The sequence below is a fragment of the Dermacentor albipictus genome, chromosome 7 (genome assembly GCF_038994185.2).
Source record: "Dermacentor albipictus isolate Rhodes 1998 colony chromosome 7, USDA_Dalb.pri_finalv2, whole genome shotgun sequence".
NCBI classification, from domain to species: domain Eukaryota; kingdom Metazoa; phylum Arthropoda; class Arachnida; order Ixodida; family Ixodidae; genus Dermacentor; species Dermacentor albipictus.
Window position 1 is genome coordinate 10,618,353 of NC_091827.1, and position 23,910 is coordinate 10,642,262.

Consider the following 23,910-nt stretch of genomic DNA (forward strand, 5'->3'; position numbering starts at 1 on the left):
TTCATTTGCATAACCAAATAATAATAGAAATATAGCATAAATATTGTACATAAGCTTGACAGCACTCCTGAGCGGCGCAAAAATACTTTTAAAAAAATACACATCTTGTTTTTCAGGCTGCAAGTAATTAAACTAACATTGTGGAAGCTCACCTCCGAATCAATAATCTGTTTCCATTGCACCTACTCCAGTTTACACACCAGTGAGATGAAAAGAAACTGTCCAAATATAAGGTGCTTCATTTCAGTGATTATATATAGGACCCCAACCACCGGAAGACTATTTGATGGCCACCAATAGAGTGTATTACTGAGACGCATGCATCCTGATGCAGCATGTTAAAAAACCTCGCTAATGGTTGGGCTGCTTCTAAAATGACAGCAAACTTGCACACATTTAATAATGTGCTAACGTTATTAAGACACAAGTGCATGGATGAAAAGTGCCAGAGAAGATGAAATATCTAAAGTGAAAACTGTATTTTTTTCTTCCCCCCCCCCTAGAGAGAAAAAATAATTGTGACTTCACAGTTAAGTCTGGTTTGCAAAAAGATAACATCTTCTTATGATTTCTTGTTTTCAGTCCTATATACTGCCATGCGTTCACTGTTCTGTGGCTGCTTTCAACAAGTTATCAAGTGTTATAAGTTATCACTCAGTGCAAGATGCACTTGCTGGATCCAGACCTTTGTGAACACCATCATGCATTTCAAACTGCGAAAGCTGTGTCTAATCACTTTGCAGGTGAGATTCGAACGGTGTTGCATAATTTAAAACCTACATGAGCATCAGCAATTGTTCTGGAACATAAGGTGAGAAACCTATATAAATACCAGACCGACTTTAGTTATGCAATAATATTTCACAACCACAAACCGTGCCCATTGCTGTCACTGCCTTTGAATTTTCGCTCCCTTTCTGAGCATGCAAGTTTGCCATAGAGAGAGTTCAAGTCTTGATTTAATTTTTCGGGTATCGTTTCTGCCTTTTTGCCATCTCTATGCAATGGCAACAACATCCTTTTAAGCATCTGAGAAGTGGGAGCTAGGAGACGTCAGTACTCACTTATGGCTCTTAATGGTGACTTCGACCGACTCGCCGACAAAGTACCGGTCACGTGCAAACGAGTAGACATCGTCGCAGAGGTCAGCGAGGCGGCCCCTCTTCGTTAGACTGGCAATGTAGAGCAATGGCTTCCTCAGCCCTGCTGAGAACGATGCCAAAATCTTCAGCGCGTGTTCCTCGGAGTTCAGGGCATCCTGGTACGTGAGGCCTGGCTTTCCGGTCAGGCTGCACGTCCACACCAGGCTGTTGCACAGGATCACACGAGCAAAGTACTCGCTGCACCAGAAACAGAAGGCAAGGAGGCCCTTGAGTACAAACTGTGGCTGACGTGTATATTGGAACATCAAAAAGTGCTGTGCGTGCCAAATACTGCGACGCTCTCCAATGGGCACGCACGGGCTGGACGCAAAGCTAGCCACAATGAAGGGCCTTGACATGTAGACGTAAGGTACTCCTATGCCTCAAACAATTGGCCTGAATTATATGTATGATCATAGCATTCCTATTGTCGCATCTCGCATTAAAAGCTTCATGCACAGGAAAGAAAACTGTGTACAGTGCTTCAACAGTGATGTCTTCAAAATAGAACATAACAGAACTTAAAAATATAGTCAGTTTACCAGTTTATTAGCATTGAGATGTCGTTAAATTTCATCCATCTACATTCCAACACCGACTATGGAAATCTAGAAAGGGAATCCATGCTACTTCATAAAAGCAGCTCTTTTCTCAGCAACAGAACCTTGCATTTCGCATCGCAAAATCATGATGGAAGCAGAAGCTAATTATGCATTGCGCTGAAGCACACCATAAATGAGAACCTGAACTGAGTTCCCTGTCATTCCACTCACTTATCATGCCCATAAAGGGTTTTCTTCAAAAGATGCCATGCTAAGTAAGTTGGTATTCCATACTTGTAACAGTAGCGCAAAACTACACAACTGTTGTTTCCTAGCCCCACGTCACAAATAAAACAAATATCTGTATCTCTCATACCTTGGAGTTTCACAGTAAGACTACCAGAGAGAAATTCGGTGCTATGTCCGTGCATGCTACCAGTACATTGATAGGCAATCGGTGGAATTATGGGCAGTATTTGGATTTATCTTTTCCCTTGGCTCTGATTGTCCCCCTGAACTATTACACAACTGTTCATGAAGCTAAGTAATCATCACAAATCATTTATAAGGCTACAGTTATTCTCATTTAACCTCGGAGTTGTACCATTAAATTGCTGCCATAACAGCAGAGAGAAAACGAAACGTCAAAAATAATTTATCAACTGCGAGTGTTGCCATGCAAATATCATGCACATTTAATCAGAGCACATATTTCATAAATTGAGGTTAATTAATTGCACACTGTAAGTTACATGATAACATGAATTACTCATGAACATGAGGACTTGGCTGCTCTATCGAACTGAGTGAGGCAAGGGAAGAACACAACAGAACCTTTAAGAACAATTAAGGAATTTGCAATGCGTTTGTGTTTTCTCAATGAAGGTGCACGAAATCGGAGAAGATTCCATGACAACTCATGGTACGTTCAACGAGCAAAAGTAGTGTCAGATATCTCTCTAGAAATGTTAGTACAAGCAGCGCTATTAGGTAAGAGTTTACTTTCTTAAACATGTGGTGCTGACATAAATAAAAAAGGATAATTTTTTTTTTAATAATGTGCTCCGACATGTAGCCCCCATCGCCCTCGGACAGCCATTAATTAGAACCCTGAATAGGCCGCTTATACCTACTTCATTTAAAAAGCCTTTTAGCTAAGCTTGTTGATTTAGTTCCTTTTATTCAAAAATAAGAAAGTGATGCCTGCATTTAAGTCGTGTACATTTTCCTTATTTTACATAAATAGTTTTTTATGCTGGCTTCATATACAAGTTTCATGCAAGTGCCTTCATGACTGATGCTTTTTTTTTCTCATTTCTTTATCTTTGCACAAGCACAAATTTTTGCAACAGTTCCTGCTTGTGGATGTAGTATGTGTTAATAAATACATGTGAAATGTAAGATTGATGTTCCGTTCGTTGAATGATAAATTCTGTGAGGTTTAGCATCCAGAGCAACATCGGGTCTAAAGATATAAAAACCAGGAACGGTAGTTATGCTAGCCTGAGCAGTATAATCTCTGCACAGAAGTAAATTGTGCAATGCCAGAAAGGCAATGAAATAAGGTGAGTATATCTGGATTTCAATAAAAGATTAAATCTAGACAATGCAGTAATACAACATAATGAAACACTGTTGTCATAACGTTTAAACACATGGGGAATGAGAAAAATAAAAATAAATCTGCAAAAATCTGTTTTCTTATCCCATTTTATTTGTTTCTCACATTTTTGACGGTTGGGAAAGGAGCCTGCACCCTAAATTTCCATCGAAACCCTCGCTAAGCTGAGCGGAGCAGAGCTTACAATGTAATAAATTTGTATTTACACTGACGACAAGCACTTTTAGACATCCATCATACAAGTATGCAGCCTTTGAAAAGGCACGTATATACAAGCCATTTTTACTGGCTACCATTTATAGGCAGAATTTTCAAGGATATGCAATCTTTCAAAGGCAGTAAGGCAAAAAAAAAAAAAGGATAAATAAGGTAATTAGTTCTTGCATGTGTCCAGTAACTTAACAGTACTCAAAGCTTAACATATTTTCATGTCTAACCTTCTTTCTTTGAAAGGCGTTCTTAAAACATGTTTCTTTGATACAAGTCTGATAATTTATATCAGCTAGCCGCAATCCATTTATTTTATGTGCATCTTGTGGAAACTCTTTCTATGCATTCTGGAACAGATTATTACACTAAGCATAAATTAATGTGCATAATGGTCAAGGTCCAAAAAGTGCACTACAACAAAATTCTTGCTGAAAGGTTGGTTACGCCGGCAAAATGACATCACCTAAAAAGTCACAACAGGGAAAGATGCAATCCGAAATGTTAACAAAATTTGTTGCTGGGCTAGTTTGTTCATTCTTTCCAGTATTCTAATTCTAGGCACTAGTGGCAACGCTTGGGCCAGATAAATCATGGATGCATATCATATAAGAAAGACAAAATGTGCCTGTTGGTTCTTTTGCTTAGCAAAGAAATGCAGTTTTTAGAAAGGATGCGGTAATCTATACGCTTCTTGATACAATGCATTGGTTGGCTTGATGGGCAGTGTGCTTGCGCAATCCTGGTCTGCTGTGTACTTAAGTACGTTGAAGTCTTCAGATTAAAACTTGGTTACGAGTTGGCGCTTGTCCTGCACTTGTGTCTATACTCCTTCCCATCTTGGAATTGCGCTTACCAGTATTCAGTTGTTAATCCAAAATGTATATGAACACTGATGTAACTTGCTCAACATTCATGAAGAGATGTAGTTTCATGCTGCTCGCTTTGTTACACATTTGAAAGTTATGATAAAATGAACATTATATAGCCTTACATTATATACCTTACAATTAAATATAAAAAATTAAAAGCACTCTTCAACTCCTGTCATCACTTATAAATTTTATGAGTAATAGAGTAACGGAACTATATCACGTTTTTGCGTGACAAGTTTCTTGCAAGTAAGGTGTAGATTGCAGACATCTTAATGTGTGCTTCCCCTAGAGTGCCCAGCACCAACTATTCAGCTTCCAACCTGCCGTGGTTGCTCAGTGGCTATGGTGTTAGGCTGCTGAGCACGAGGTCGCGGGATCGAATCCCGGCCACGGCGGCCGCATTTCGATGGGGGCGAAATGCGAAAACACCCGTGTACTTAGATTTAGGTGCACGTTAAAGAACCCCAGGTGGTCTAAATTTCCGGAGTCCTCCACTACGGCGTGCCTCATAATCAGAAAGTGGTTTTGGCACGTAAAACCCCATATATTATTATTATTATTATTATTCAGCTTCCTACGGAGTTTTTATTGTAAAAGCAAAGTAAAAATGTCCTATGAAAGTGTTTGCTTTAAGACCAAAAAAAGAAGGAAGATTTGTGATTCTTTTGCAAAAGCCCACACTTTTGCCTACTTTACATTTTCTCGTTGTACAAACAAGAAGGCCATGCAGTAGCACCTTTTGTTCGAACTGTTCCTTTTGAACAGTATGTGTGTTTTCATGTCCGGCATGTCAATAGTACGCGCCCATCCCATAATGCTAACACAAGAATGATGGCAATGAAAGAACTGTGTACTGTAAAACACAGCCATATGAATGTGTAAATGAAACTTATTCGCACCATAAAGCCTAACACGAAAAGTACATTAGAAAACAAAAGGTTTGCCTCAACCAACGAACGCCTTCAATGCACTTCTGGCCAAGAGTAGAAAAATTGTTTAACGACATGAAAAATTTCATAACAACCACTCAATAGCATACAACAAATGCACAGCCACTCATAGCTTGTGATGCTTTGTACAATCTTGCATGCAATGTAGATTACTACATATGTTGCAATGTGGCTTGAGTACAGTCAAATAACACACACATTCAATACAATAGCTGCAATAGATGATAGCACACAGGGACACAGAACATCCACCATACAGTGAAACAATCCACTTTGGCAACATGAACGCAACAGCAAATGGTGCAAAAGCTGCTTCTGCTACAATGAAGATGCCTCCAGCTAATTCTTGATCATTGACGATCTACATATTGATGCTGAAGAACATACACTTCAGAACACGAGAAAAGACACTGTCTATACACCAGAACAAGGCTCACGCAGGATAGCACCGTTGAGTGGCCATTTCTGCAACTGGGGACTAATAATGCACCGAGCGGTATCGTGCAGAGCAAAAAACAGTAATCACGAAAAACGGTAACTATGCGCCAACCATAACGGCAACTTAGATTAAGTCAGCATAATGTGGACGCACATATCATGTTTAAGCAGCGAGCAAAGCCCGCAGTAGCACAAAAGCGAGGCGGGCGTGGACGAAAAACCTGCGCCGTACGACATCAAAGCCCACGAAATGGCCCGGAACGTGGCAGCTCGACGAATAAAAGATGCTGTAACGCGAAATATCGGTTAGGCACCCAAGTGGTAGTTGAGGCTTACTCTGCAACGAAGCCTGCCACCGTCAGAAACAGCTTCGAAGGCAATCGTAGAGAAGGCTTGGGTCCCGAGGAGGTTCCCCCGACCCCCGCGCATCATTTCCAAGCGCAAATTTTGCGACGAAATTAGATTTAGGCCTAACAAGGGCTAAGCAACGGCGACACCGTGAAGGTGTCAGAATGTCAAAAACAACCGATTCATGCGCAGGTCCGGCTTACCGGCCTGCACCAATTTGACATGGAAACACGTCGAAAACAAACTCACTCGTAGTTTCTGAAGCCCTCGTTGGTGATCTTGCAGAAGAAAACCTCGTCGTTCGGCTTGAGATCGGCCGGTGGTTTCTGCCGAATGAATGGGTGCTTGCCGTAGAGAGGCATGGTTGAACAGGCGAGTGTCTGCTTCCTCCGGAGTGTCTCTTACCAAGGAAAGTAAGTCCTTCCCATGAGCAATTTCTCGTCGAGAAGCACACAACGCGCGCAGGCTGGAGTTCCGGACGCGTATCTAGATGTCCAATGTCAAAAGTTCCTAACCGGCACAGCGGACATCGCACGGGTACAAGACTAGCCCCGCGGTCTCTCGACCCGCGACGGATGCGGCAAGTTTCTCGAGGGGCTGACGGTGCCCCCGACTGTGGCGCTACCGTTTTTCCGGACACTACGCGGTCTTCACGGTCGAAGCATCGTGGGTTTAAGGCGCCGTTGGGCGAGAAATTTGAATGAGACTCGCGTGGGAACTCTCAGCGTCGAACATTACAAGGCGATCACAACGCGGGGCCAGAAAACACAACTCCGTCAGGCGGGCACTAAAACCGGAACCGAGCGATGCCGATTGGTCCTAACGGGCAGAACGAGCTTTTTGGCGCAGTTTTATTGTGGCGGCAGCACCTTCGTGCTAGATTTTGGCGTGCCTGGAAATGTATGCGTAAACTATCCCAGCCGCAGAGAGTTGAAGGCTTTCGCGTGGTTTCCTTTGAATTGGAATGTCGATTGCTCTTGCGGCACAATTCACTACTCTGCCATCTTTAATAAATTATGCCATCCTGAGCACTGAGTCCCCAAGTAAGCGAGAAATACCTTAATTTTGGTTGTCGCAGTGCGAAGTACTTCGTTAAACAAGTCTGACAGCCGTGAACTTACGTGTAGGCTTGTTGTAAACTTCTAGAGTACAATTTTAATGAATCTGCAGCATCACTTGCCTTGTGGTCTTGATCCAACAGGTGCAGGAGCCGTTGTTCTTCGAGAAGACGGCTCTCAAAAACTCAGAAAGCATATAAAAATAACTCACATTTTTCCCATATTACTTCAATTTTATGAACTTACGCAAGTAGCGAAGCGTAAGAGCATGAGCAGGTATAGCTGACCGATAGAAAAGAAAAGCGCGCCAGATTTTGAAGACATTCTCAGTCACAGGGATAGAAAAAGACATGTCACAAGGTATTCAGCGCTCCAAGTGTTTATTCTGGCGCAGATTGAGTTCGTGGGCTGCACAGCAACCAGAAGTGTGTCTTCACGAATCACGGCAACGCCAAAGCGTCCCCGCCGGGGCCTTCGATGTTCCTGCCATGTCGGACGTGCCAGACTTCATCGCGTCTTGAACGACCGCAGCAACAGCACACCTTCAGGGGGGGGGGGAAGAAAATAGTAATAATAATAGCAGGTGAGACAGAAGCAGAGCATTTATTAAGCCAATGTTTAGAATTTGAGAAAGTCCTAAACAAGAGGATGTCAATAGCCAAACAACAAGCAAACCGCTTCGGTGCTTTACTCGCATAGAAAGGGAGAAAAAAATCATTAGCAGATCGATGTATACTGTAATGATCGATGTACGATGTATTGATACATCAAGGACAGCGAAGCTTCTTACACCCTTCGGAAGCAGGCGGCGTTGCTGGACGACATCAGCTGTCGACGCCGCAACAAACTCCTAGCTGGCCTCCAAGGTGGATGACGGTAAAATGTGACGTGAGAAGGAACGATTACGGATTACAGGTTAAAAATAGCGCGCATATAAGTTGTTGACAATCCGAACGAGAAGTGTTCATCACTATGTTTCAGATTGCTAAATCGGGGCTGACACATGTTGCGCTGCATTTAGATTCGGTGTCGGCCACGCAAGTCGCGGCCTTCACTGCCGCACGAAAAACGTTGCGGCATTCCCAATAACAGCTTCACTGTAAATCTTTCTCAGGTACACGCACTGTCTCGTACTGATCAGTAATCACTCAGTAGCAAGAACGGTTTCGCTGCACGCACTGTCTCGTACTGATCGGTAATCATTCAGTAGCAAGAACGGTTTCGCTGCTGTGCGGTCACGCATGACTTCAGGTACATCGTACGTAGTATACGGTCTTGCATGATAGACGTGTGTACTGTAAACACGCAGCATAGGTGCAGCTAAATGAACGAACAGCATTCAGTGCGATACCTGCAGTAGTTGTTACACTGGGTCTCGACATGTACTTCTATACGCGGAGGCTGCAAAGAGTGCGCGGTAGCCAGTTCTTTCTTTATTTTTTATTTTTTTTTAATGGAACGGTGATTGATATCCGCTATAAGGGCCACAAGCACACTTGTACATGTACATGTACATGTGCGTGAAACTTCTTCCACGGACGCACTAACAAGCTTGGTAAACATTAGACAAACTATATTGGTGCCGGGATGAGAACGATATGGATGTGTCTCGAGAGAAGGACGACGAAGACCATGGCTGCAGCTTGGGCGCCATTTCTATCACCTGTAAACAGGCACCCGTTTGCATCTGTGCGCCTGCCTCTTTCCTGTATCATTTTGATCGAGGTACGGGGTATGCGTCACTGTATAACTCTTAAACAAGTTTCCGCGCTATGTATTGCGCTATACGTTAATTCGAGGAGCAGGCTCGGTGGTGCAGGTATACGTGTGACAACGTATTCTAGAAAAACAGCGCGATGCCTGCGAGATTCTCTTGGTGCACTTACATCGGCCCCGCGGGATCTCCCAGCGGGAAGCCGCACGAGCTCCTTGTGACACGCGTTTTCTTTTTTCTTAATCTGAACAGACTTATTTAAAAAAAAATATCATAATGCATGTAACTCAAATTGGTCTCTTCAGGTAATCGATGTGAACAGGCCGGCCGAATAGCGCTTTATAATCCAAGTGATTTTTTTTCAAAATCTGTTCGCAATAAATAAATAAATAAATAAATAAATAAATAAATAAATAAATAAATAAATAAATAAATAGAGAAAGAAAGTGCCCAATATAATCATGCGCTTTTCTGCAGCACGATCATGGATGCTGGTAATCGTGTTCGTACGGGCCCGCCATAAGGAGATTGGTGCAAGTCATCTTCTACAGTAAGGTACCCACTCAGAGAACAAGCCCATGGATGACCCGGGCGATTCAGCGAGCGCATGTCTGGCAGCGTCACGTCAAGCATCGGCAGAGGGACGGACGGACGGACGAACAAACAAACAAACAAAATGTGGCCCTCGTACCATTCACACTAACCTAAATAGAGTTGTTGTCGAGTTTCGAAGCCGGTCTGCAGCTATATAAATCATCGGGGTGCGGACCTTCAGTGATTTGCGTTACTCCGAAGCCAGAGAGATTTACAGGGTCAGCATATGTTTCTCATTTTCATAAGCTTGTCCATAAGCTCAAAAATCATATACAACGTCATGAAAATGATCCCAGGAACGGATGAATAGAATAATAATAATAAAGGATGGCCAAAAAAAAAAGGCAACTGGGTGGCTTCACTACCGTCTGAAATTTGATGCATGATTTCTTAAAGGAGAGCTATATGATTGCTGAAAGGCACGGATGTGATTGCAGAACAAAAAGCGTTACAATTCTGTGCCATTATAGACTGCTCGTGCAAGAGCGACACTTGAAAACTCAATACCAGGAGTTGTAACAGAAAAAAAAAAGCGAACACCTCCCTCTGTGACGAATGCCTGTCCGCATGGAACTATAATTCCACGTAACCATGTCCCTTACAAAGTTTGTTATCCCAGTACGACAAGTTTCAAGAAATCGACGCCTTGTTTTTATTTAATGTTATTATTATTAATATTTCAACGGCATAACAGAACCAAAGTATAGTCCAGTGTGTACTGACCTTTCGTCGACACATCACGAGGGAACTGATGAATGCAGGAACGCCCAGCACTAACACCCACGTCAATGCTGTTAAATCTGAAAGAGTTTGGGAGGCAGCGCGCGATGAAAAGGCCGTACACCAGTTATATTTGACACTCGCATACAAAATGCTCACGCGCCCGACAGTTCATCTTGAAGCACACAGCAACACCCGAGTTGATCAACTGACTTGTAATCTATCTGTTACAAGGCCGAGAGTTTGTAAAGAAAATAATGCATTGCTCTAATGTGCGATATATAATGGACAGGTCAGCTTCTGTGCTTTCGACAACATCGCACTGGCCTCCGATTCCGGTTTTCCTGCTCACGTTAATCCAAGAGCCAGCCGAAATACTCCACGCGCCACGGAAATGGATTAATCTGAGTGTCAGTCGATTTATTCCTATAGTTCCAAACATTTAATCCTAGCGACAACGTATTTAATCCCAGTGCCAGCACATACAGGCCGCGCACCAGTGAGCTTAATCCAAGCGCAAGCAGTTTTAATTCAAGTGCTAGTCAATTTAATCCATGCAAGAAGAACAGCAAGATTTCGAATCCTGAAATGGATGAAATTAACGCTAAAATAGCTACCGGAGGACGACGTCACTAATTTGTTGCAGTCGCTGCTATGACACATACAAAATAATGACTGCGGTGGTTTGCATTTTACATGTTTAGAGATTGAATTTACATGTTTACATGTTTAGAGATTGAATGAAGGCCGAAAGGGCATCTATTATTCTTTTATTTATTATTATTTAGCATTTAGTTAGCATTTTACTGAACTTACGAGCACTCGTCAGTTTAAGTATTCATAGCTATCTCACGATTTCGGCTAATATAATCTACGCGGACTGATCGCGTTCTGGCGCGAATTTATTGTCGCGCCAGAACGCGCCACACACTGTTAGGAATGGCCGTACGGGGTGGCAACGTGCCGGCTTTCAGCCCGCTGCGCGTGTTCCAAGCCCCCCAGACGAGGCGCCTTCTGAGAACTACGGATGACCGGCGGCCACGTGGCGCGCGGTCAGCTCTGGAATGTGGTGCGCCGCCGCGCCACCCGGGACGGCGCACAGTTCTACAAAGCCCTCTGACGTCAACACCGAGAGCTGTGCGGCACTGAGAGCTGTGTGTGTGTGCAACACGAACATTTCCGTCCACGGGGCCCTCGAACGTCTTAGCCTTTGTGTGTGTGGGCTGTACTGCGGGGCGGCGGCAAGTTTACAATGAATGGACGAACGTTTCCGACCACTCGCACTCCGTCCACACACACACACGTGAAGACAATTAAACAATTAATTAAACTATGGGATCTGATCACCCTTACACCGAGAAGGGTGTAAGTGTGTGAATTATTTTACGGTGCAGGGCGCTGTTCCTTTTGCCCAAGAGCAGCAGTTGCCTTGCGTGCGGCGTCGCTCGAACATGCCGCACCCTTGTGTAGTTAGAACACCTTCCGAGGAGTTCCTGCGCAACGCTAAACATTACTCTAGCTGTCAATATGATACTCCCAATTTTCTGTAGAAGAGAAGCACGTGAGCGGGCTTCTCCTGACAAAGACTCGCAATGCCAAAAAGCCAACTTTAACCAACGCGTTTTACTGATCCGCGCGCGTGAAACGTATTCGAAACGCCGTCGGCGTTCACAAACACACGTGAAAGTCGGTCAAGTCGAGAAAGAGATGTTGTCGGCCTTCTTTAGTGCTGTTTATGTCACGTTGGTTCAATGCACCACGACGAGCGTAATTCTATGGCGAGTCGAGCGAAGATGGATTGAAACGCTCACGTGACCAGTCGGCCAGTCCTTTCTGCTTCTCCTTTTGCCGCGCACGTCTGCGAGTTTCGTGCTGACTCCGTGCTAGGCTGATTCGATTCGATTTCGATGCCTCTATGAGCTGACGTCAGCAAGCACTGGAGGCCGTCGTCACGACGAAGCGAATGCAAGTGCTACGACGCCAGACGAAGTTAATTCTCTTTTCCGAGCTCAGTCGGCCCAAAGATTGTTTCCTTTCCAAAAAGAGAAACGGTGACGCTAGTCCCGCTTTCAACGCTGCCATTTCGCCCTTCAAGGTAACTGATCCCTGCATCATTACGAGTATGACTGTGCTCAGTAGTACGGACATTAAGTCCGTGCCGAAGACCTAAAAGCACGGAGGTTAGCATTCCTGGAAACGAAGAACGAGTCAGGTTTTTTTTTTTTTGTACGTGTGTGTCTTTATCTTCATGACTTAAACGTCAATCCTAGTTGATGGTATACCGATATATCTCGCTCCTAGCTTAACATTCGCTTGCAGGATCAATATACGAAATTCCAAGTAAATCTTGAAATGCAGGGAGAAAGAAACAAGTATTTCCTCATTCGCCCATCCAGCCTTCGAGAGACGCTTTCGTTGTGAGTGTGGAACAGGGCGTTTGATTTTTCACGAACAGCCAAGGAGCATCTTCAAAGCAATAGTAAACGAAGTTCAGCCGACTTAGTCGAATTGGTGCAGGAGACCTATATTTAAACCGAGCGTAAGAAGGGGGGGGGGGGGGGGGGGAATGTGCCAGAAACGATTGAAGATGATTGTCAGTGTCAGCGATAATTTTCTTTGGTGACCTGCCGCATCAACCCATGCCATTCGTGAATCACGAAACCTTATGGGGACATGAGCAGACACACCAAGAGTAAATCTCACGATATCGAATAATATCACGAGACATTACATCATGTTATAGTTATTGCACTCCAGTTGAAACTCGGCATCAACTCCCACAATCCTTATAGTCTTTCTGGCTGCAACTTCGTTAACGAACAATGTCTATTCACGAAGCGGGCGCTCTCGACGTGGACGTGTCTGCTCAAATTGGGGCGTTATCGCTTTAATATTTCTCTACCTGCCCCTTCCGTCACCTTGGCACATCCGTTACGGGATATTGACCAAGAATGGACGCATACCGATATCGCATACGCAGTGAGGAAGTTGTCTGTCCGGGCACAAACCCAGCTGCGTCCCCATACCCAGTGACCCAAACTGTCCACGAGGCCTAACGGTAACCAGCAGCACGTTGTCTATCCGAGTAGCGATCCATATCGTCTGCTCGACAAGACAGCACCCGGCACATATAACTGGTGGCCAAAGCTACTATAGACAGCTTGGTACTCTGGGTATGTATCACTGCTTATTGTGCGTGACTTCCCGGCCATCCAAAGTGGCCGAATAATCAGCTAAGGAAAGCTTTAAAAGATTGCCACCGAATCATTCGGCGGACCAAACAGATCACCTCCGTCGGTGAAGACCTCGGCGTGGCTGGGCTCCCCCATGGCGATTCCGGTCTTGTTGACGGTGCGGAAGGCGGTCACCGTGAACCGGTATCGGCTCCACTGCAGCAGCCCGTTGATGTAGACGTGTCGCAGGCTGGGCTGCGGGTACACCTTGGTGTGGCACAGCCGGAACCAGCAGTGGCTGACCACGAAGCCGTCCGCGTTTCCCCCTTCCAGCGTCCAGCTGACGCGCACGCTGGACGGGCCCAGCGAGGAAGCGCGGAGCTGGCACGGCCGGTCAGGCGCTGCGTCGTAGGCGCCGTCGTTGAGGCGACACTATTGATGCCGCGCGCTTATTTTTCATTTTTGATGCGAAAGCGTCAAATGGCTCGTTGAGCGAAAAGGCCGGCGTCCGGTGTCTGTAGCAGAGAAACGGCTCCTAAATTCCCATTGGCTGCGACGCCACGGCACGAGAGAAGAAGATTATTGATGTTGGGAAGGAAAGGTTGGGGTAAAGTGCAGCGCAGTAACCTGGTGTCGAGTGAACGAACAGAGCGGACGAAAGAGGACACTCACAGCAGCAGCGGCAGGCGTTGCGTGAGGGGAGAGGGCATCGCCCCGACGCCAAGTCACCCTCACTCTCGCACTCGGAAGCCTGCGTTACCCATTGGTTACCCGCGCGTTCTTGTGCGCGCAAGCTGTCGCCTGCGTTCTATAGCTGCGCAGGCCAAATCAAAACGCGCCAAGCGTCTGAACGCGCTCGCTTCCTCGCGAGGAGTTCATAACTCGAAGTACGCTCAGCGGCGTTCTATTGGACATTGATGCTCTCGCATTCACAGCTCTTAAGTACTTAGGTGTCCTCGGATTTTTGCTTGGAACAGATTTTTTTTTTAATATCACACGGAGCATATAGCGCCATTCGGGCAATTCATATTGACTACTTGAAGAGGCGGTCATGAAATAATTACACGACAAATCGCAATGTCCACGTAGTTATTTAGGAAATATTCACTTAAGGAGACATCTTGAAATTGAGAAACCTAAGCCGAGCATTAGCGAATTCACGTGTGCTTAGCAGAAATGCAGCTAGGTATAGTACCGCTCATAAGACATCCGTCTTTAATAAGTTGTTTAAAATCTATTAAAAGGTTAAGATATCCCTTCTTAACCACATTGTCGTCCCAACTAATAGTTCTTCAAGGTAATGCATTTTCGTGATGATGATGCGCACATGCTCCCAGTTCAGACGTCCGTTTTACTATATGATGAAACGACTCGCTTATACGTGTGCGTATACGGATGGATAAGCGAAAGGCTTATCGTTAGCCTCGGCTGTTCTGCGAATTATTATTTTTCATTGGCCCAAATAAGCGCTGCCGCTTACACTTGGTCGCCCGTTCAAACGGAGAGCGACCACTAACTACATGGTTCGCGCAACCGTATATACAGCCGCACAAACGCGTGTCACACGGGCGTGCAGTTCGTATACAAGTGACTACAACGAGTGTGTGCACGCGTGTTGAACACGCACTCTGCTTGAGGGCGTCGAAGGCGGTCTCGTAGAGCAGCACGCCGTCGGTGCGCCGCACCTGCAGGCTGAGCCTCTGCCGCGTCAGGTCGGTCCACGCGACGAACTTCTCCCGCCTCAGGTCGAGCAGGTTGTCGCGGCAGGCGCGCTGGCAGCCGTCGGCCGAGCTACACAGCCGCACGTTGAGCAGCTGCTCCGTCTCGTTGCCCAGCCGCCACTCGAGGCCCACCATGAAGGAGGAGTAGGCGGACGCCCGGAACCGGAGCTCTGTGGGTCGGATGCACGCATGCGCGGGGTGTGTGTATACGTCAGTCGAGATTGTCGGACGCGACCGTGCGCAACGATGACTGAGAAAAAACACCGAGCGCGAAACCAAAACAAAGGATAAGAGAGACAACTGGAAGAGTGCTTAGAAAAGCTTTTCCAGGTGCCACGGGAAGGGAAGCGCAGGCGAGGATGGCAGAAAACTAAGGGGAGGGTGGGAGTGATAAAACCAGGAACTGTGCAGGCGGCGCAAGTTGGAATCAGCTAGCGCAAGACAAGGGTAACTGAGGATTGTTGATAGAGGTATTCGTCCTGGCAGTAGACATAAAAATAGGCGGCCGCTGTTGATGATGCGTACATGTTCTCAGTCCAGCAGTCCGTTTTACTGTGATTAACCAATTCGATTACGCGTGCGTATACGGATGGATAACTTGGATAAGCTATCATATTAGAATCTATGAACCAACGGAAGTGTGATATTCACAGAATCACAGTATCAACGACCGAAGAAAGAAAGGAAGGAAGGACGGAAAGGAGGAATAACTGATTAGCTTGATCAATAGATTGATTTATGTGGTTTGACATCGCAAAGCAGGGGCTGTAAGAGACGCCGTAGTGGAGGGCTGCGGGTTAATTTCGACCACCTTGAGTGCACCTAATTAAAGCTAAGTACTCGAGCGTTTTTCTGCATTGCGTCCCCATCTTAATGCCGCCACCTCGCTCGGGAAACAAGCCCGCGACCTCGTTAAGTAGCAGAACACCATGCACAGCCACCCAGCTACCGCGGCAGGCCTGAGATTTCGGTGCGCATGAAAGAAGGCCAGGTAGGCGTCCCTCAGAGCGTGCACTGTGTAGTTTTGGGACGTTCGATGTATTTTAACTTAGTTGATCTGTTCTCGGGCTGCGTTTCATTCTGACGAGGAGTGATGGCGTGCTTTCAAAGTATAGTCCGACCGCGAAAGCGAAGGTTGCGCCCACAGTGTTCGAACGAGACGGCGCACCGGAGTCGAGCGTCCAGGTCCGGGTGCAGAGGGCGAAGCTGTCGTATCCGGACTCGGACAGCGGGTTCTCGTCGATGGCGCAGAACGCGTACGTGACGCCCGGGCTCAGGCCGGTCACGACCGAGGGTCGCGAAGCGAGCTGGCGGCTGCACCGCAGCGACGAGCCCGCGGGCGCCGTGCAGTTGCCGAAGTCGGAGAGGTCGCAGCGGGACTCCCTCTGGTACGGGATGCAGTCGAAGAAGCTCAGGCCCTTCTGGAACTGCTGGGCCGTGGCGTGGCACAGGCAGAAGCGGTTGCCGCTCTCCGGCATCCAGTCGATCTGCACGTTCGGACAGTGGTGCGTGTATACGCACGGGCGTAGTACGCTAAGACGAAAAAGGCCAAAAAGAAAAAAAAAAGGGAACAAAGAAAGCATGCTATATACTCTACACAGTGCAACTAAAGCTATAGATAGGGCTCGCGTCGGCCAGTCCATATCGAGAGCCGCCTCCATTTGTTTCAACGAAAGGGCGAGTGCTCGCCCACTGTGAGGTATACTAATACTGCCGTGAAGCGTTCCTTCAGTCGGCGGAAGGCGATCGGAGGCGTACAACGGGGAAGCCCTTCTTCTGGTTGGCCGACCCATACTTTGGCCGCACCGGGCAGAGTTGATGGGACGAAGGTATACGCTCTGACACTTCTCCATTGTTGTACAACTCTTTGAACAACAATCCCTGTAAAGTTAACTTTTGGAAACATGGCCACATCTGTTAGTCTTGCCTGTCCAGAAAATTCGCGTCAATCGAGTTCGCTGAAGTATCTTTGGTCGGTATACGGAATCTGAGAGCAGCGCCGCAGCATCGCTCTGCGGCTTGTCTACAGCAATATGAAATGGAACACGCGAAACGCGCACCAGTGCACCAGCTGTCGACGCCCACGGCTGTTCGCGAACGCGGTACTGGCATGACTCAGCAAAGCGGGTTACCTGGGCCAAGCGGTACCACGCGCCTGAGAGCACTTTCGCTTACTTTCGGTCCACAAGTATGCTGAGTCACGATGAGACGACGCAGCGTGACTTGCGCTCGCGAACAGCGCAGACGTCCTAAGTCTGTTCACATCTAATACTATCATTATCACTATATGCACGCATACTTATGACGACAGAGGATTCTCCAGCGCAGAAAGTCTATCCATCTCACACACACACACACACAAAAAAAAAAGCTGTCGCACCCAGTGGTCGACGTACGTATCAGGGCAACATCCTTTTGTCTGAGAGTGTTTAGCGACGATGCACGCACCTTAAACGACGTCGTGTTCGCCCAGGTTTGGGATATGCGAACAGCCCGTGACAGAAGGCCGTGAAGCGACACCTGCGACCGCGTTGGAAAGCGGTGAGTCAGCACATCTCGACGTCCTTTCTTTCATGTGCAGGAGTATTCTACAAGTACCCACCTAGTGAACATGTCCATTTCGTCTGCTGCTCAAGTATTGATTAGATGGGCTGGGGTACGCGGAAAAGGGAGACAGGCACCCCAAGCCCATCAGCTTTTCAACAGCAGACGAAATGATCATGTCCACGGGGCGGACGCTTACAGAATATGCCCCCTGCTCAACATGCAAACACGACTCACGCGTCCGCACCACGCGGTGCGAAATTCGGTGAGCACAGATCACGTACCAGGCAAACGTAGATTACAATGCGCGGGAACCAGGCTGTCATGGCGGGTGAGACCGTTCTTGTTGACGACTTAGCGGACGAGGGGAGCTGCGAAGAATTGAAACGGACGTCGAAGGAAAACATTGAGCTCCGCAGATCAAGCTTGCTTGCACAAAGCATGTTAACCGTGGGAACATTCATTCGCGTTTAAAAAGCTGCGCACTCGTGACTGTGAAGTACAGCACAGGAAGTTGTCGAGTGATTAACTAGGGCGAAGCCTTTGCAGAAATCGGTCGTCAGAGCTAGCTTCTCCGCAGTAAAGATCTTTATGTGGAGAAGCCCAACCTCAAAATACAATTTGTTCACAAGCGAGGTGGGTCGTGCGCGTTTCTTTCTTTCTTTCTTTCTTTCTTTCTTTCTTTCTTTCTTTCTTTCTTTCCTTCTTTCTTTCTTTCCTTCTTTCCTTCCTTCCTTCTTTTCGTCCTGTTTATTTTGTGTATCTATGTTTGTGGCCTTCACATCGTCGTTCACATAATTTTGTGCCTGCAGGGTTCGTGCAGCATTTGCATGTCGCGGACTCCTCCGCCCGGCTGTTTAAACACCGCTAAATAAACTAAACTAAACTATGCTCTGGAGAAAGCCGAGTGTCGAAGCGGGGGGACGCCTATACCCATTTTTATCAGTGGATAACGGGCAGCAGCAGGGCTTCGAACCCACCTTCTCCAGCAGCCGAAGCGGACGCTAAAAAGAATGCCACGGTTGCGGTGGCTTTGTTGTAAAGCATCATATTCGTGTGCGGCAGGTACTACGTTCAAATATCGGTGCCGGTTGCCCACATCTCGGCGCTCGGCTACTTCTAGGGGATTCTCATCTCGAAAACGAGCGCTACATAGATTTCTCGAAATGGTCTCTGAGCATTCTTTTCCAATCCCAGACAGCTTCGTAGCAGACAGCATACGCTAGGGTTTTGAGAGGCAGACCGTGGAGTGGTCACCATCAACGTACCAATAAAGTGTGCACACGCGCACTTCCGGAAAGGTGCTCGGCTCTTACGAGACCTCGAAGCCTGGGGACTGGTGCATCTCCACAACGCCGGAGCCTTTCCACCGGTCAGTTGCTTTTGCATTCTATGTGGGGAGATATCCGCAATGGAAGCGGTCCAGGCCCCTTACTCGTCGAGTGTTACGTTTGTGATCACGAGCGTTTCAACGGGCTTTGAATGCTCAGGCACCTTTCCCAAGGTTGTGTTCACCCCTGAAGAAAGCCAAGCGCCAGGCCTGTGGGTGCTTGTCGCCATTTCGGCGGAGCGGTGGAGGACCGGCCTCAATTGGAATCGAACCCACGCCCTCCTGCAGCTGAGGCAGGTGCCCGAGCGCGAGCACACGGCTGCGACAATTGTTATATTAGTACGTGGGCTTCGTTCACATTTGTAAACCGTGCAACAAACGCACACACTGTTTTCAACAAAATCGAAAGCTGGACCAGTTGGTACAAGCATGCATGATTGAAGGTGAAAAACTAGAAAGATGTTGCTTTTATGATGAAGAAAGATAATGCTTTTATTCTTTTCGCTTATAGGCACTCCATATTTCGTGAGCAAGCATGACATATAGACAGTGACCAGGACAAACAACATTGTGATTCGGGGATCGTAGGGATACATGCATTTCCTTTTCGGCTATTTGGCGAAACATATACCTGTTAGTAGAGGGGCGCGAATAGACTCATACAAAGCGGACAGACAGGTCTTGTCTGTCCTTATCTGTGTCTGTTTGTCAATATGCCCCCCTCATCTAATAGCTAACAGAGAGCATGCACCAACGGGTCCCACATATATACAGACGCCAAAAGGGACAGTTACTGATGCGTCGCATGTAACCAGCCCCCCCTCCCTCCCACCCCACACACACACATTATCTCTCTTTCTATTCATGACACGCCTTTCCTTCTGCGCGATGTACTCCCACAACCACGCACGCCTAACGAGCCCGAATTCCACAAAGTGCAACGATGAGCCCACGAGACCTACCCTGGCCACTCAGCTGATTTTGCTTGGCTGCGCTGTCCTGATCCGGCACTGCAGGTCGCAGTGGTCGAGTCAAACGCAGCGCATGGTCATCCACGGTCAATACGAGGCAGCTGCGACCCCGGAGGCAAGCGCAACGGCACTGCGCGCGTGCGTGGTGAATGCGAAGGCTTCACGACACGCGGGGTACCCGACGCCTCATCACACGACGACCGCAGCGGCGAGCTGTCCTCGCTGATCAGCCTCGAAGTCCTCGTCCGTCTCTCTGTTGTGCCGCTGCTGCTGTTGTCGATGCTTTTGGTGACGATGATGATGGTGATGATGACCTCAGAAACTCTGGCACATTACCGCACTGAGGCGTATCGGCAAGGAATCAGGCCACTTGAGCAAATAAAAATTCAATTGGTCGCAAATTAAAATTCGCGTAATCTGCAAAACTTTGCCATAGAGAGAAAGAAAACGTGAAACTTAGAACAATGTGAATGGCGCGAGCTGAGAAAAAAAAGGAAGAAAAATGACGAGCCATTCCACTCTGTGAAGGTGGATGACCAGCGAAGCTGTGTACCACACGACAAAGAGGTGACAATGAATTTCTAACGAAGGTTCGAACACGCATTTCTTTAGTATCCAGCCAACTCGCTCAGTAACAAACCTTGCTAAGCAACGTGATTCTAGTCTTTTCATCTTGGCTGGACTCGAGATGTGTTTGTACACACTCCACTGAGGTCACACAGCAGGGCGCTGCCAGTCGACTCCCTGGAAACATGACTCGCTGGAACTACAACTCCCCGCGCACGAGCTTTATATAGCGCAGATTCTGACAATACAGTGCACTACAATTAATTAAAAATTAAATGGGGTTTTACTTGCCACAACAATGATCTCATCATCAGGCACGCCGTAGTGGGGGACTCCGGACCAATTTGGACAATCAGGCGTTCTTCAACGTGCACCTAAATCTAGGTACACGGGTGTTTTTCGCACGTCGCCCCCATCGAAATGCGGCCGCCGTGACCGGTATTCGATCTCGCAACCTCGTGCTATAGCAGCCCAACACCATAGCCACTAAGCAACTACGGCGGTTAGTGTTCCCAGTCATTTCCCCAGAAATGTCAACCTTACGGTTGGTAAAAATGGCCTGTTGGCCTTTATATATGAGCGATCGAAGCTGACTCAAAAACAATATGCTACGTATCAGTTTATCTTGTTGCTGATTTGTTTGTTTGTCATTATTTCGTCCGCGACGGCGCGAAATATTTTTGTTCTCCGTGCATGTATATTTTCGTTTCCTTTGGTAGTTTACTAAGCGAAACACATTGCGAAGCAAATTTTCGTATCCATTGACAAAACATATGCTTGGTGTCAGCGCAGATTTGTTTCAGTTTAGTTGTCTATCTTAATTCATTCCACCACTTACGAGTGTGCGACCAATAAGAGGTCAAAATCCAACGATATCGTTTTTTAAACCCATTCCTGTCCGGTCGCATTTTTTTGCTTCACAGGTGTGCACTGCCTATACCTCGGCCGCATCGCAACATGCACGCATGTCAACGTTGCGTTCCTCGGTGCCGTTGCCATGGAAACCAAACCCTTGATAGCTTCTAGCTCTTAGTGTTCAGCGAGCGAATTGGACAAACCCGAAGGAAGGGACACTAGAGCTCGCAGAAATAACAACTAACTTTAATAAATCAGTTCAGCAGCAGCTTACCAACTGGTCCAAGCCATACTAATCCGCCAATAAAGAAAACTCTACTCAATTGTTCCCATGTAGATGAATCGGTTTGTCGTCGTCGATCGCCCCCTTCATCTTCACCATCACTACTTGGCGTGCCTCGATTATAGGGTCAGCCTATAGCCCCGTTTTAGGTAGGCTGAATGGATTCATTATGTTTGATTCCAGAGTGCATCAAGGGACTTTCCTCTAAGCACTATATATAGCTAGTACAATCTTAAGGTGTTTTCGTGCGCTTGAAATACTGCATATTGGTTTACTATCCTCCTGCTATGTATTATTCTCGTTCATGTACGTATCTTTCTTCTACTGTACTGTTCCGATGCGGAGAGGTTGTCACCGTAGTGGACCTGAAATTCGTTCTCGCTATTGTCACGCTGCCATTTGTATTTAAGCCAGATCTTTTTTTCGGTGTCGTTTCTTATTGCATCTGTGTCCCTATACAATATCTGTTGCTGGATTAATTGTTCTTTCAAATATATACCTACATATTTCTGATGCCCAGGTATTGTGCAACTTTACTCCTGCGTGGTTCCTAGGAGTAATATATATATGACAGACAGAAACTTTATTTACATCAATAAGATGATGATGGGGACGTATTGAGGGCGAGGACTTACGGAGTCGCCATCTGTCGGAAGCGCCTCGCTGGCGTAGTATGAGGGATAACGCGGCGCGCTCCTGATAGGTTTGGCTTACGGCGCTCAATAAAAACACCACGCGGCAACTCTCCTGGACATTTCTGTAAGTACTCTCAAAACGAGGGAAGTTTCTCACTGTCGAAATTATAATACTGGGCAAACTGTAGGCACAGAATCGTTTACAGACGCTGTGTTTGCCGAATACGTACAACGCCAGTTCACGGGGAATCGCAGCGATGGAGTCTTCGGAATCGGCTTCTTGCACGAAAGGCAGGCAAACGCTGAGAGCGAACTGTGTGAAATATGTGCCTATACTGGGCTGTTTGTATAACCAAATGGAGCATAAAGAATGAAGCCTCAAAGCAGCGATCGCACGGGTTCGCAGCGACCGACTGCACGTCTGCAGGCATGTCTGAGCACAATGTTTCGCTTTCGCTGCGAGCGCGTTATCGCACCGTGCCGTGAGCTTTAGGCTGCAGAATATATGAGAATTTTACAGTACACAAACAACCATTGTTGCGTGGACGCTATCAGAGCTGCTCAAAAATAATTTCGTTATAGAGACTTCGATGCCTACGACGACTGTGAGGTGCGGTCGCGACGATTAAATTTCTATTTTCTAAATTCTTGGACGTTTCAATATTATTTCTCAAGTTGCGTCGCACTGTATGTTTATCGGTATTCTCAGCGTGCGATTTCCCGCTGCTTCTTTTTCGTAATCCAGTGCGTTCATTCATAACACAAACATGACCATACGCCATGCCTTTCTTTAATGTGCTTCTTACCGCTCCCTTTCCACTCCAGTGAACTTGCCAGTATCTAGTATCGACAAGTTCATAGGCCAAACCGCCATGGCATTAGACATGCAGCGGACTCGGGCGAGCATCTCAGTGCGCGTTTTCTGCTACTCACCGAACATCGCAGACCCGGCGCCGTAGAAGAAATCTTCATCGCGTCTGTGCTTGCTGCATACCCGAGTTGTAGCTGATGACTTTGCCGGTTTTATGTTTCGCGAGCCAAGCTTCCCGCAGCTTCTTGTCCTGCGGCTACGTGTGAGTAAGGCTGACACCGGGCTCCGTTGCGTACGTCCGGCACTGCGGCACCGAGCAGTAGCCTACCATGCCGCACGCCTCCAAAGGCAGCCAATACATATTATAGTACTTTCAAATGTTGTCAAGCAGGCACTCAAGGCGGTAAAGCCTCACCACTTAATCAGAACCGCGGCGCAGGAGGAACTTTCGTTTTTAGCTCGCTTCGGCGCTTCCGAAGCAGCCGAAGCGGCCGCTCTGTCCACGTTATCCCTCATGTCACGTCACGCAGACGGTGGCGCCAGCTTTTGCAGTGGTGGAGCTTGCCCCCAATACAAAAATCCTTTAATAGGCTTGACGAAAGCCTACGCGTCATATATATGTACACATGAGGCCCCTCGGTTTCCTTTCTTCTCGTTCATATATACAATTATCTCTTCAACATGCGCAGTGCAGACTTCAATATATGAACCGATTTGCACCCTCGTGAATGCAAATCCATCTTTAGCTTATATATCCTTACAACCGTAAAGAGTACAAGGGTACGAGTTACGCACACAGAGAGCAAGTACC

At 46.9% G+C, this 23,910-nt stretch overlaps 2 protein-coding genes across 3 annotated transcripts in view; both read right to left on the reverse strand.

Moving 5' to 3' along the window:
- The window catches only part of Acf (ATP-dependent chromatin assembly factor large subunit), a 58,207-nt gene extending 51,272 nt beyond the window's left edge, over positions 1-6,935 (reverse strand). For both annotated transcript variants that reach the window (XR_010565101.1, XM_065435053.1), the window contains exons 1-2: positions 6,373-6,935; positions 1,065-1,340 (exon numbers count right to left, since the gene is read on the reverse strand). Coding sequence is in view for 1 of the 2 variants with exons in the window: in XM_065435053.1 (XP_065291125.1) it covers positions 1,065-1,340; positions 6,373-6,485 (389 nt within the window). In the remaining variant the exon portion in view is untranslated. The remainder of the gene's footprint in view (positions 1-1,064; positions 1,341-6,372) is intronic.
- Positions 6,936-7,544: 609 nt separating this feature from the next.
- On the reverse strand, positions 7,545-20,247 carry LOC135904446 (uncharacterized). Its single transcript, XM_065435254.1, has 8 exons — positions 19,940-20,247; positions 17,932-18,018; positions 17,552-17,623; positions 16,272-16,590; positions 15,010-15,273; positions 13,499-13,783; positions 10,213-10,289; positions 7,545-7,723 (listed from the first exon to the last, which is right to left on the reverse strand). Exons 2-8 carry the CDS (start codon positions 17,971-17,973, stop codon positions 7,622-7,624), a joined length of 1,161 nt encoding a protein of 386 aa, XP_065291326.1. The 5' UTR covers positions 17,974-18,018; positions 19,940-20,247; the 3' UTR covers positions 7,545-7,621.
- Between the last annotated feature and the right edge of the window lie 3,663 nt (positions 20,248-23,910).